The following is a 13,464-nucleotide window of genomic DNA, read 5'->3' as shown; positions in this document are numbered from 1 at the left end:
ACCATCATCAAGGTTAATTCCTCAGATTCTTTGTTTCTGAAATGAAAGCAACCAGGCTAATAAGTTCTAAAGGAGCTTGGCTCTGTGAACTCTATGAAACAAAAACAAAAAATAATCCTTGTGCACATTCGCTGGAGAAAAAAGTACCATGGCATGAAAAAGCACGTCCAGCTGAGGAAATCCACCTGAGGGCGGGGAGGGGGGAAGGCCCTGGCCCCTGCCTACTGACCTTTGGCATCCAGGGTAAGACATGCTGATGGGTAGTACCTTTTAAGCAGCATGGCTCCTAGTAAGAAGTTAAATCAAATATTGAAACTAAGCTAAAATGCTTACAGTTCCCCCCCCAACAATTCTGTACCTCTTTATTCAAGTAGAAAAACACAATCAATAAAGACATAGGAGCCAGGTGCTGGTGGCTCGTGCCCATAATCTTAGCTACTGAGGAGGCTGAGATCTAGAGGATCACAGTTCAAGTCTAGCCCTAAGCAAGACAAGTTCACAAGGCTCCATCACCTCTATAACCAGCAAAAAGTCAAGCTGGAGCTGGATGCCAGTGGCTCATGTCTGTAATCCTAGCCACTCAGGAGGCTGAGATCTGAGGATCGCAGTCTGAAATCAGCCTGGGCAGGAAAATCTCTGTGAGATTCATCTCCAATTAACCACTCAAAAATGGGAAGTGGAGCTCTGGCTCAAAGTGGTAGAGCACAAGCCTTAAGCAAAAGAACTCAGGGACAGCACCCAGGCCCTGAGTTCAAGCTCCATCACTAGGAAAAACAAAAAAAGAAAGAAAGAAATAAAAAGAAAAGTCAGGATGGAGATGTGGCTTACTCAGTAGATACAATGTTGAACATGAACTACATTATACAACTTGCGGGTGAGCACAGATGGGAAAGAACCAAGGAAGGGTGACTTATGTAACTTAACCCCTCTGAACATCACCTTTATAATAATAAAACAGTATTTATACAATTTGAATACTAGATGAGCTAATGCAAACCCTGAGTTCAAACTCTAGTATCAAAACAAAAAACACATAAACAAAAACACAGTTGTAGGGAAGAGATACTATGCTTAAGTCATTCTAACGCAAGAAGAGGATAATATAAAAGATATAGAAGAATCCCAGAGCTATGGACTAGTTTATTATATTCACATGACGCTAATTCCTTTAAAAAGTCAAGAGATGTGTGAGTTCTACAATGTAATTCCTAGCCTAAAAACACCTCCATTTGAAAAAGGGGTGGAGTTTAATATGAATATGTCAGTACTTCTGTTTCATCTCAACATTTCCATTCATCTCAATAGTAAAAATTGGAACCAAACCCTTCCTTCACTCTCTCTCTTTCTGTCACTCTCTCTTTCTTGTACTTGCACACACACGAAAGACTTAAGAAGTTATGATGTATGTGAGTCATTAAATATAGTGTAGACGTCTACAGTTCTCCATTAACCTCTGGAAAGAGAGAATCCCCCATAAATTTCTCAGGAAGGACGTGACTGCTCACACAGCTGGCCACAAGTTAGTGAATGATGGTTCAGGCGAGAGCAGGGTGGGTCCCTGCTACTGCATGCAGAAGGAAAAGCCACTTCACTTACTGCTACCAACAAAAATGGGCTCTGTAAACTCCAAGGAGCTGAGAAATGTAGATTTGCCAGTGGAGAGATTCTAGTTTCTTATTACATGGCAGAATTTCATTCATTTGGATAACTGAGTACACAGTGCAATATTGACTAATAACACAAATGAAGAGTTAAAAAAAAAATAGGGAGCAAGGGCAAGCAGTTAGGACCTGATGCTAAGTATCTGAATTCTAAAGTGGAGGGATAGTGCTAAAGCTCAGGAAAGCAGTGCACCAGGTGCCTGTGGCTCACGCTTGTAATCCCAGCTCCTTAGGAGGCTGAGATCTAAGAATCACCATCTGAAGCTAGCCCAGGCAGAAAAGTCCTTGAGACTTCTACCTCCAATTAACCACCAAAAAGCCTGAAATGGAGGTATGGCTGAGGTAGTCGAAGCTGGTCCCCTTTCAAATTTATTTCATTTCCTGACCTGTCTGGTCACTGGGAAATATAAGAACTTACTCACAAATGTCAGAACATGGTATGGTTGTAAAATGATCTGTAAGCATAAAATGCAAGCTTCTTGAAATCCGATCTTCTCCATCCTGAAAATGAACTTCTTGTGAAGACAGGTTGATGCCTTAGAGACACACCCTGAATTCAGGACACAGTGCAAAACCGTCAGGGTAGCAGGCCCTCTCACCCCAGAACACCTATCTCGCTGTATAACAGACAGAGACAGGGAGAAAATACTTCAATAAGAACAAGATGCACTGGAGATACACACCCAGCTAGCAATCAATCCTCACTGGTCCAGAAACTCAAGATTTGTAACACCTACTTTCATGAATACTTTCTAGACTCCACTCTTATAGGCCTTTAAAATATTCCACCTGGATAGCAGGTAGATGGTCTGTTTGATGCTCTTTCTTGGGCAGGTTATGCGCTAGTATATGCTTCTTAAGTGAATGAAAGGAATTAGGAGATTGCAAACAAGGTGACAAACTTCTGAATCATCATAACCGGTGCATTTTGCAATGGGATTCCCAATCTTCTGACATTCGCAGAGGAAATCTGGGTGTTTTGATAACTACACAATCAACAATTTCAAATTGCATTAATTTTCTCTCCTTCCCCCACCACTGTAAATGTGTTGGTAGTGTAATTAAGAAAAAAATATTTAGAGATTTTAGTTTATTTCTTGGCAATAATAATATGTAGTTAAATCTGCTTGTTCATTTCACATTGTACAAGTAGATAAAACTGTGCAAGTAGGTCCCTTTTTTTTTTTTTGGTGCTGGTACTGGAGGTTGAACTCAAGAGCCTTGCATTCTTTCCACTCTTTCTTGGCTTTTTTTTTTTTTTTTGGTCAAGGCTGATGCTCTGTCACTTGAGCCATGGCTCTGCTTCCAGCTTTTGGGTAAGTTAAGAGTCTCACAGACTTTCCTGTCTTGGCTGGCTTCAAACCACAATCCTCAAACGGTAGCCTCCTGAGTAGCTAGGATTACAGGCATGAACTCCCAAACCAATCCTTTTAAAACAACACCATCTCAGGGTGGTGGTGGGGACAAACTCTCAGGAAAGCCCAGATAACAACGGAAAGGCCATGAGAGTTGGTATTTTCCAGAGGCACCACAACACATGTGGTCCTTGTGCTTAATGCCATGCCACCCCAAATCTGTTTCCAGTTAGGCTAACTGACTCATAGACTTAGCTCATCGATAAGCAACTCCTACACACACTGCCTTATTTACACCTAACTAGGGGCCTAGGAAGCTGCACACAGTGGCTATGTAGTTTTAATGATGGGAGAGCAGGCTTAAGAGTCTTAACTCCCTCAGAACCCAGAGCTAGTAACCTGCCAAGCCTGGCTCTTCCTTCCATAAGGAAAGTACTAAACAGAACCATTGACAAACTTCTCAGCAAAAACCACCACACCACAAGATGCATTAAAGCTGCCTTTTGGCTTCACACATGCTTCTTAATTGTGTAAAGATAAAGACAGATAGGTAGTAGGTGAAGATATATATATTCCATCATATCCATATGGCATGTATTATGATGTACATACAATGTTACCTGATGACAGTATCACACCCCTTCATCAGGAACAGGAACACCTTCACAAGCTAGTTGTAAAGACCCAGTGAGACCAATTCCTGCACAATCGGAGTCACACATTCCAAGTGAAATATACAAAAACTATTCTTCCAGTTGTGACATGCTAACACAGAAGCTATGGCTTCAAGTCCAGGATGATTAAGTTGACAAATACAAACTGTTAGCCTTTTTAAAACATACCTGGAAAAGAGTAGAAAGTTGCAGTCATATAAATATAAGGTTATTTGTATGTATGACAAGAAGAAAAGATCACTACTATATCTGGCAGGGGAAAAAGTTTATAAAATCCAACCAAAAGCCAAATAATGCAAGGACATATGAATTTTTTTTTTATCTATTACAATATACTGTTGATTTTCATAGCTTTTAAAAAATGGCCTCATATCTAAAACAGAGCTCAAAAAATTAAATCCCTCAAAAACAATCAAAGAGACAACAACCCAATTAATGGGCTAAAGACTTCTCAGAAGAAAAAAGAACATCTAATACACACATGAAGAAATATTCAATATTTCGGGCCACAAAAAATTGCAAATCAAAATAACATTGCAATTCCCCCTCACCCCAATTAGAATGGCTATTATCAAGAAAACGAACAATACCAAATGTTGGCAGAAATGTGGCCAAAAGGGAACACCACTACTACACTGTTAGTGGGAATGTAAACTTGTCCAACCACTCTGGAAAGCAGTATGGAGGTTCCTCAAAAGACTAAACATAGAGCTTTCCTATGACCCAGCAATCCCACTCCTGGGCATTTATCCAATAAAACTACAAGCAAGGCTACACTAAAGCTACCAGCACAAGCATGTTCACTGCAGTATTGTTTACCATAGCCAAGATAAGGAATCAACGCAGATGCCCCTCAGTGGACAAATGGATCAAGAAAATGTGGTATATTCTGCGCTTCCATCAGAAAGAATGATTCAGCACACCATTCATAAGGAAATGGAAGGACCTGGAAAAAATTGTATTAGCCAAGTAAGCCAGTCCCAAAGAAACACAGGCACACAGTTTCCCTCATTTGTAGTAATTAGAATGTGCCTATAAATCTACAAGTAAACACAATGGATGCTAAAAGACAAAAAAATTACACTTGGGTGCAATAAACTAAACAGGAATCTTAAACATTCACACAGTGAGACCCAAGGAGGATATTCTTAGGAGAGGATCACAAAGGTTCAATAGTAATGTGCATATGATCATGTTTAAAACGATGTTTGTTGAAATGAACTCCAAGAAATAGAAACAGTTTTTTGTTATTTTCCTTCTTTTTTCTCCTTCGTTGCTTTTTTTTTTTTTAATTTCTGTGCCTTTTGTCTTGTTATGTAATTTTATCTGTTTTGGGGAGGGTAGGGGGAGCACAGAAATGATGGGACAAAGAGTGAACTAATTCAGCAGTGACGCTAGACATGATGTTGAAAATGAACTATGACATGATGTTGAAAATGAACTATATAATTTGTGGAAAAGGAGGCCCAATGGGGAAATAACTGGGAGAAAACAAGGGTCGAGGTGACACTGTTCAAAAAGAAATGCACTCATTACCTGGGTTATGTAACTATAACCCCTCTATACATCATCTTTACAATAAAAATAACTTAATAAAAATGAACCGACTAATATTAATATAAAATATTTTCTGTATATTAAAAATATCTTTTCAATATTAAAAGCATCTTCTCTACAGTGTTCAAACTGAAATGTCTTCCCAATTTAAAAAATAGGATCTGGCTATTCCTTTGTTGAACAGTGAAATGAATTTTTATTCACAACAAGACTCTGGAGCTATTTCTGTGAAGGATCTGCTCAGAGAGCACACAGGAAGAGTTCAGAGAGCAGGGGCTGGAAAGAAAGAAAGACACTCCCTTCCTATTAGTGTGGGGAGGAGGTGTGAGAATTCCTGCTTCTGTCCCAGGGGCCTTCCTCCCTCTGTTTACGTTACAGACTCTTGTGTCAGCAAGAAACTGAGATGCCCCTGCCCCTTTCCAAGGAACTAGTGTAATGTTATATACACAGTAGGTCTTAAACACTTAATAACATTAATGGGATTAGAAAGCTGGCTCCAGTGGCTTGTAAAATGCAGAATTTAGCAGTTCCTATGCACAAAACAATATTCAAAGGGGGAAGACATGTACTCTCGTAAAGGTGGACTCAACTTCTTTGGAGGAACTCTAACACAGTTAGACAATTGAGCCAACAGCACCCCAAATATAAGCTAAGACAATAAGTTTATTTATTAAATGACTACTACTTATGCCTTAGACTGGACACATGTATTCTAAGACCTCTGAAATCACGGTGCTAACTATAACTGAAAACTTTAAGAATCAATGCTGTTTTACTGATGATGGCTGACCTGGTAGGAGTTTATTATCTCTGTATTTTTTCTAAGAACCTAGCTGGTTAACATTTTTTGCAGTCATGTCCTATTTTAGCTTTGGTCATGACTGAGTATTTGAAAGACTCAGACCCATAAAATACCCAGCTACTTACTTAACCCTGTAGTAAGATCTGAGGCACAGCTTATGAAATTTGAGCACATTTGTAAAAGGAATCCTAAGGTTCCTAAGAAACAGTCCCAAACGAAAAGTTTTTTTACGCCAGCCCAAACCCAGACTGTAATCCATTTTGGTTAATTTTTCATGTACACTTAATAATGAAATGGCATTCCAATCAAAGCAGCAGATATTTGAAATGCCAAAAAAACATGATGGCAGCCAGACTGCAGACGCCCTAGTAAATGTTTTCCTTCAAGATAAATAAGGCCGTGGCAGCTGCTACCTCCACTTAACACCCCTGGTCCATATGAAAGTTGCTGAATGGAGCAGACAGGCTTGTCAGGGGACCAAGATTGTTTTTGTTTTTAAGGAAAAGAGCTTTTGCTCGAAAGAAAACCATCTTACTAACCCATCTTCTAATTTATGTACATGTATAAACATACACACATACATCTATCTGAAAACTGTCGACTTCCTACCTCTTATTCTTGATTTCCAAATTTCTAAAAACCTTTCTCCATTATGCCAACCTTGAAAGCTAGGAGAATACTTAGAAGATACACACAATTACTTTTTAAATTTCATGAGGAATCCTAGACCAAATGAGATTTTAATTGTACAAATGTCTTTGTCCTTGATGTGTGAACTGTGAAATCATTTGAGATTTCACTAATGCAACTGAAGTTATCCAAACTCTAGGAAATCCACCCCCCCCCCATCTTTGTGTCGTTTCAGGTTCAAGCTCAGTGTGGAGTAGTGCCACTTGGTAAAAGCCTACAACTGTCATCACAGTAATGTTTTTGGGGGGTATACTAAAATTCAGATCATTGTATAGTAACAAGTATGGGTTCAGACCAAAGCAAAGCACCTAACTGCTTTCTAATAAAAAAGTGTTGGATTATAAAAGAAAAGGTATATGGAAAGAGAGAAAAGAAGAAAATCTATTTACCTTTGGCATATGATTACATCTTCACAAGGGTAGAAACCAATGAGAAAACAGGGGGAAAGTTTGCTTCCATTGGGAAAGTACTTCTGAACACAAAGCAGTAACGGACAAGTGCACATTAATACTCAATCACCTGCTGTTAAAAGATAATTGGCCCATGGGCATTTCACAATGACATCCTAAAACTTGTAATCACATGAAGTTGGTGGGGGAAGGGGAGATCCCAATGCAAAGCATAAAGAATCTGCTCTTTGAGAAAACATTCAATGCCTAGAGATTACGATAAAGAAAAAACTTAACAAACCAAGCTTCTCATCTCAACTTCTAAACCAGGAAAGCTGTAGTGTCACCCCAGCCTTATAGCAGCTGTCTTTCTTTACTCCATTTCACTGAAAGGTGGTGAGAGGCCAGAACCCACTCCCAAGAAAGCCCGAATCTTGCCCAGTGGCATCTACTTCCACCACAGCTGGAGTCAGGGCACTTGCTATTCTATATACAGCATCCTTGTCTTGGACACTGAAGCCGGCAGTGTTAGGTTGCAGGGCTCCCAGCTATCTGATCATCGTGAATCCCCATCCCACCCTTGCCTAACCTTGGTCCCTAAGCCAATCAACTTTAAAAACACACCCCTTACTGGCATAAAAGCAATGCTACTCTTGTTTAGTACTACCTAGTGGGACATGCACACACACACGACAATGCATAACAAGGACCACCGACACTCCAGCAAGCAAGGGCCAGACCTTAACCTACGCTTGCTTACCGAGAGACTAACACTCAAGTCCTTTGCAAAAGCCTCTGACTTTTATCAGTTAAAGAGAAAATCTGTCACAGGCTATCCTTGAAAGCGGCCTTTAAAATGCATGTCCCACAACATTGAAATTTGGGAGACTGGCTGCTTTTGGGGCAGACTAATGTGAAGTAATAAACATGTCAAATTCTTGCGTTCAGAAAGTGTGTGTGTGTGTGTGTGTGTGTGTGTGTGTGTGTGTGCTTGGATTTCCAAGTTAGCCAGCCCTCTTTTACGTTGAAGACCTAGAGAAAAGTTATTTTCCGACAAGGGAAAAGCACGTTTCGTAGACCTCTACCGAAACACCGGAGAGCAGGGGAACTCCCGGAGGATGCAGAACCATCAGCCTCGTGGCCCGGAAGCCGCCCTCCGAGGAGGGACGCACGCGCACACTTACCCCGGCGCCCGCTCCCGGGGGGCCTGGACTCTTCTCCTCTTGGGGACTCGGGGGGGCTTCCTCGGGTCCCCGAGTCACCAGGATGCGAAAATGCTGCTGCCCGGCGTTCTGATCTTGCCTGATCTTAAACATGCATCCTGGGCCGCCCGGCGAGGTCCTCTCCCCGGAGTTGGTCCTGTGGCTCTCGGGGACCATCCTGCCGGCGCGGGACGGCGCCTCGGGGGCGCCTCGGTCTTCCGTGGGGCTCCCCCGGCCCACGCGGGGCTGGGTGGGGTACGAAGTACTCCTCTCCAGCCGGATGCGGGGATACCTCACCAAGCGGTCCCCCTTGGTGCCGGTGAAGCCGAAGTTGAAGTCGCCACCCAGTCCCGGGGGGGCGCCGGGATGGGGCGGTTGCAGCTGGAAGACGAAGCATCGCTTGCCGGAGCTTCCCGAAGCGTCTGGCACGTGCTGCAGGGACCAGCGCCGGGGCTCCGGCGTGGCCTGGCCGTCCGAGCCGAAGGGCAGCAGGCGCACCTGGCGCACGTCGGCGCTGGAGGCGCGGTGCTGGATGCGCAGGCCCGGGGCGGCGTCCTCCTCCGTGCCCTCCTCCGCGGGCCCCGGCCACCGCACGCGGGGCCCGCACGTGCCGTTGACCTGCGGGGCCCCGGGAGGGGAGCTCCCGGGGGTGGTGGCCCTCGGGGGGGAGGCGGCCTCCTTGGAGCCCCTCTGGGCCGAGGCCCTGGGGGCGGCGGTGGCCTGGTCCCCGAGCTCGGAGGCCGCACCGGGGGGCCGGTCTCCGGGGCCCTCGGGTGGCCCGCACCCCTCGGTGGCCCCGTCGGCGGCCTTGCGCTGCAGGGAGATCTGCACCGAGGAGCTGCGGGTGGGGCGCGCGTCCACCCCGGCCAGGAGCTGCGGGATGAACATGGACGAGCTGCGCTTGAGCGCGCCCACCCCCCCTTCCTGCAGCCCCCCGCCGTCCTCCCCTCCGGGCTGGGCGCAGGGGTGCGGGCTGCTCCTCCGCGGGAGGGTGTGGAATGCCATGGAAAAGTCGTCTTCTCTCTCCTGGTCTAGGATCTCTGACTCGGGGGCTGTGTTGCTACGACCAGAGCCAAAATGAAACCGAAGCCGATGGGCCATGGTGCCCAGGGGGGCCGGGAGGGAGCGAGGGCCAAGCGGCAACAAGGAGCCCGGCACTGCCAGAAGTCAAAACCCAAAGACACCAACTCCAAGAAAAAGTGTCCCATCTGCCAAACCGTTAGCACTGCGACCAGGAGCGACAGATAGCAGAAATAGCCCAAGTGGCAAGCGGCATTCCAGGCATGATTGGATAAGAGCAAAAAGCTCTCATCCGCCCTGTGACAGAGGGTAGGATGGCCAGAACCACATGACCGCGAGCGCTCTCCCCCTCCAATGCCAGCTTCTGGACTCCCGGCTCTTTCCCCCCTCGCTCTCATATTTTTTTTTTTTTTTTAAACAGCAACAGCCTGAAACAGCACCTTCCCAGCTGCTGCTGTTCTGTCAGAAAGGGGCGGCCCAGCGGGGAGCTCGGGCAGCTGACTTGAGACAGCAAACACACTTCCAGCCATACTGCTGTAAATCTGACCGCATCACACGCAACAGGGCATTTGCTTTCCCAACTCCAGTGAGTGGTGCCAGGGACCCCAGATTCGTAAACGCCCGGCACACACTGGCCGGAGCCCCCCCACACACACACCAAAGTCCACACACACACCAAATACTGACAAGTCCAACACTGCTAGACTATGGGGGGTGAAGGGGGGGGGGGACTCTTTCCCAAGTGTCAGATGTTGTTTGTTATTTATGATATTACTACACTACCATGACGGAATGCAAACTCATAAAACGTACTATAAATACGATTACACACCCCACAGAATGAGTGTCCTTTTAATGGGAAATAATTAGACCATGATCTCCCAGTAACAAAATAGCTAGGAGGAGGGGGGGGGCGGGGCGGGGTATGACATACCGCAGGGCCAGTTGTGTCTGGTCCACCTCTGGGTACTATAAACATTTTTCATTAAAAAGGGTGTGTGTGTGTGTGGATCTCAAAAATGATGATTGTCAGGACACAGACGTACCGAAGAAAAGGAACTCAGCTGGAAAAAATATTCTCTTTCATATATGCCAGGTAAGAGAAAAAAAGAACACCGCCCCCCTTGTTTCTCCCCCCAAAGGGGGGGGGGAAGAAAAACTGAAGAAGGGTATGAATGTGGTTTCTGCAGTAATTTAACAGAAGAAATGCTGCCTGGAGCTAAGTGCTTTCCAGTAAGGAGTCAGCAATATTTCTATAGTTGGGACACAAAAGTGTGGAATCTTGCCATGTTTGCAAAAGTCAAAAAAGAACCTAATATATACAAGTGCACATTCAAAAACCTGTCATCGATTTGTAGCTCACTTGGAAATTGTTTCAGACTTACGATTTTCTATGATCCAGAAACATTAGTTATTCAACAGAGATGTATTTGGGGGAAGGGGGAAGAGGGAAAGTACCAAGCTGCAAAGAGTGATAAAAAGGCTTATTTTCAAATCTGCAAATCAACAGCTTCGGAGTAGCGGGTGCAGAGAATTAACCCTGTGTTTACAGACATCCAAACCTGGTTTCTAGAAGCTTGAGTTTCCAATGCCAAAAATGACCTTTATGAGAGACACGGAAGCTGATTTGTCTAAATGCTAGAATGTCCAAGCTCTACCACAGTCACACGCTCCCCTCCACTCTCCTCCATGGATTAACAGCCAACAAAGAAAAAAGCTACCAGCAGCAGCATTCTCTGCATAGCAGAGACTCTGCCCGGGGCAAAGCGAAGTGTTAATATGATAAAACACCACTCAGGTAAACTTTGCATTCACGGAGGATTTCTTAAGAGCTTTGCTTTCCAAGTCCTTTTGTAGTTTTGAAGGACAGAACCCCCCCTCATGGCAATCTCATTGCAATCATTCCTTTAGAACAGGGAAATGGGAAACTTAGTTGAAAACAGTGAGTGCCTTAAGAAGAACTTGAAATGGTGAAGTCAAAAGCATCAAACAAGAGGCCGTTTTCCCCTCAAATTTGGTCCCTTTTGCATCTTGCTCAATACATAGGGTTATCTATGGAGCCTGGGATTTGCTAGAAGTTACTGCCCAAGTACACTCAGTGCAGGTCATGCTGTTCCTGTTAGATAAGCTGGAGAGGCAACTTCATACAAACAACCAAAGTGATTTTGTTACTTGGAGACAATAATCATCACCCCTAAGGTACAAAAGCATAGCCACCAAGATCTATGTATAATATGGAAGAGCCTGAGATGAGTAGGTCAGAATCTGTGTGCTTTCTGTTTCGGTAAATAATAGCAAGCATGTCAGATCAAATACATTCTCAGGTTTCTAATAAGGATGAAAAGTCTTGCCTATTTCCCAGCTCTGAACAGAGATAAAGGGATGAGGGGTGGACCTTGTGTGGACATTTGATTAGGTAAAACCTGTAGACCAGGGTTCTCTGATCTCTAAGGTCAGGGAGTTCCATGACATAGTTTAAGATGCCTCCTGTACATATATTATGCTATATTTTGTTAACTTCAGGCTATTTAAAAATAAATTGCAAAAGAACAACCCTAGAGTTTCAGTTGAGTTGTACAGAAAGGGGCTTTGGGGAATATCTCTTTTAACCAACCAGTTCAGGTTATCAGGGAAGTAAACTTGAGTGTAACTCTGACTATACTGGTTTTGTTTTTTGTGGATTTTTAAAAAAATTTTGTTTTTTGGTCCATTATGGGGCTTGAACTTAGGGCCTGGGCACTGTCCTTGACCTTTTCCACTCAAGGCTAGCACTCTTAACACTTTGAATCACAGCACCATGTCTGGTTTTCTAGTAATTCACGGGAGAGACGGGAGAGAATCTCACGGACTTTGCTGCCCAGGTTGGCTTTGACTCTCCATCCTCAGACTTCAGCCTCCAAGTAGCTAGGATTACAAGTGTGAGCCACTGGTGCCCAGCTTACACTGAGTTTTAATACCATTTCTGAGGGTACTTTAAAGACTTATACATGCTAATGTTGTTGGCATAATTGGAACACTTGACTCACTCAAGTCTACTTCACTGGATTAAAAAAATTTTTTTCTTTATTGTCAGAGTGAAGTACAGAGGAGTTATTACAGTGTCATATGTAAGGCAGTGAGTACATTTCTTGTTCAATTTGTTACCCCCTCCCTCATTTTTCCCCCGCCTCCACTCTTCCCCCTTCACTGGATTTTTATCTAAGAAAACAAAACACTTTAAGCCAAATATACTTCTAAAATTCCTTCTCTAAAATGAAATCTTACAGTCCTTTCATAGATATCAATCGCTATATGCATATTCTATACAATCGAAATATATACATTTAGTATACATTTAGTGTATACCAGTTATATAACCAGGTGTAGTTTTGGAGTGGTCTGTGTTTTGGGAGGAGCTAGGTTTAGCATCCAAGACATCACACCTGCTAGTCAAGTGGTCCATCACTGAATTACACACACACACACACACACACACACACACACACACACACACACACACACACACCAGGGCCTCATTTTTCTCTTCAAAAAGTACTTTCTAAAGATTTCTCTAGAGAGGGTACCACTTTTAAAATACAGTTTAATTGTATCTGCTAAGTGTGGATTCCCTCCTCCCCTATCAACTGTTAATTAGATTTTTGTTTCCCCAGAGAGGATCACCTGGGAGTTGCTTTGAATGTATCAGTGTTATAGTCTGGTATACACTGAAAACCCTACAGGGTTGGTTTCTCTGCCTCATGACCTCCTTACCAAGTTGTCTACTGTTCTGTATTCTCAAACCAGAGCCGAAGTATTTAAGCTGAGAACATCACTAGTGACTTTCATTAGTATTAACTGTGCTAAAAACACATACATGTTCAAATAAGTGTTTTGTCTTAACACACAAGTATTTGTTTATGCACTTTAGCATTAAGAAAAGTTGTTTTCTCTTTAGGTATATAGGCTGTTGTCTGTGTGATCAAAAAACAAAGTTTGAAAGATGCAGAATTGAAGAAAACAAGCAAAATTTTAAAACCAAGGGCTCACTCACCAATCTGTTCTCATCAAATACTTCAAACAGGAGCCTGTGATTAGATGGGTTTACCTGGAAAGAACATAAATAGTATTTCAAAAA

The 13,464-nt window shown here is 43.6% G+C and overlaps 1 protein-coding gene and 1 long non-coding RNA gene across 6 annotated transcripts in view; one reads left to right on the top strand and one right to left on the bottom strand.

Moving 5' to 3' along the window:
• Nedd4l (NEDD4 like E3 ubiquitin protein ligase) overlaps positions 1 to 13,464 on the bottom strand; it is a 283,441-nt gene that overhangs the window by 110,818 nt on the left and 159,159 nt on the right. For 3 of the 5 annotated variants that reach the window (XM_048363771.1, XM_048363772.1, XM_048363774.1), the window contains one exon: positions 13,381 to 13,434. In XM_048363771.1, the coding sequence (XP_048219728.1) occupies positions 13,381 to 13,434 (54 nt within the window). Of the gene's footprint in view, positions 1 to 8,312; positions 8,901 to 13,380; positions 13,435 to 13,464 lie in introns of those variants that run through there. The other 2 variants (XM_048363770.1, XM_048363769.1) reach the window with 2 other exon arrangements.
• The window catches only part of LOC125364281, a 30,531-nt gene continuing 22,340 nt past the window's right edge, over positions 5,274 to 13,464 (top strand). The window contains exon 1 of the long non-coding RNA XR_007213453.1: positions 5,274 to 7,091. This is a non-coding gene — a long non-coding RNA (uncharacterized LOC125364281). The remainder of the gene's footprint in view (positions 7,092 to 13,464) is intronic.

The sequence above is a fragment of the Perognathus longimembris genome, chromosome 15 (genome assembly GCF_023159225.1).
Source record: "Perognathus longimembris pacificus isolate PPM17 chromosome 15, ASM2315922v1, whole genome shotgun sequence".
NCBI classification, from domain to species: Eukaryota; Metazoa; Chordata; class Mammalia; order Rodentia; family Heteromyidae; genus Perognathus; species Perognathus longimembris.
The sequence above is the reverse complement of the archived record's forward strand: the minus strand, read 5'-3'. Positions and strand labels throughout refer to the sequence as shown.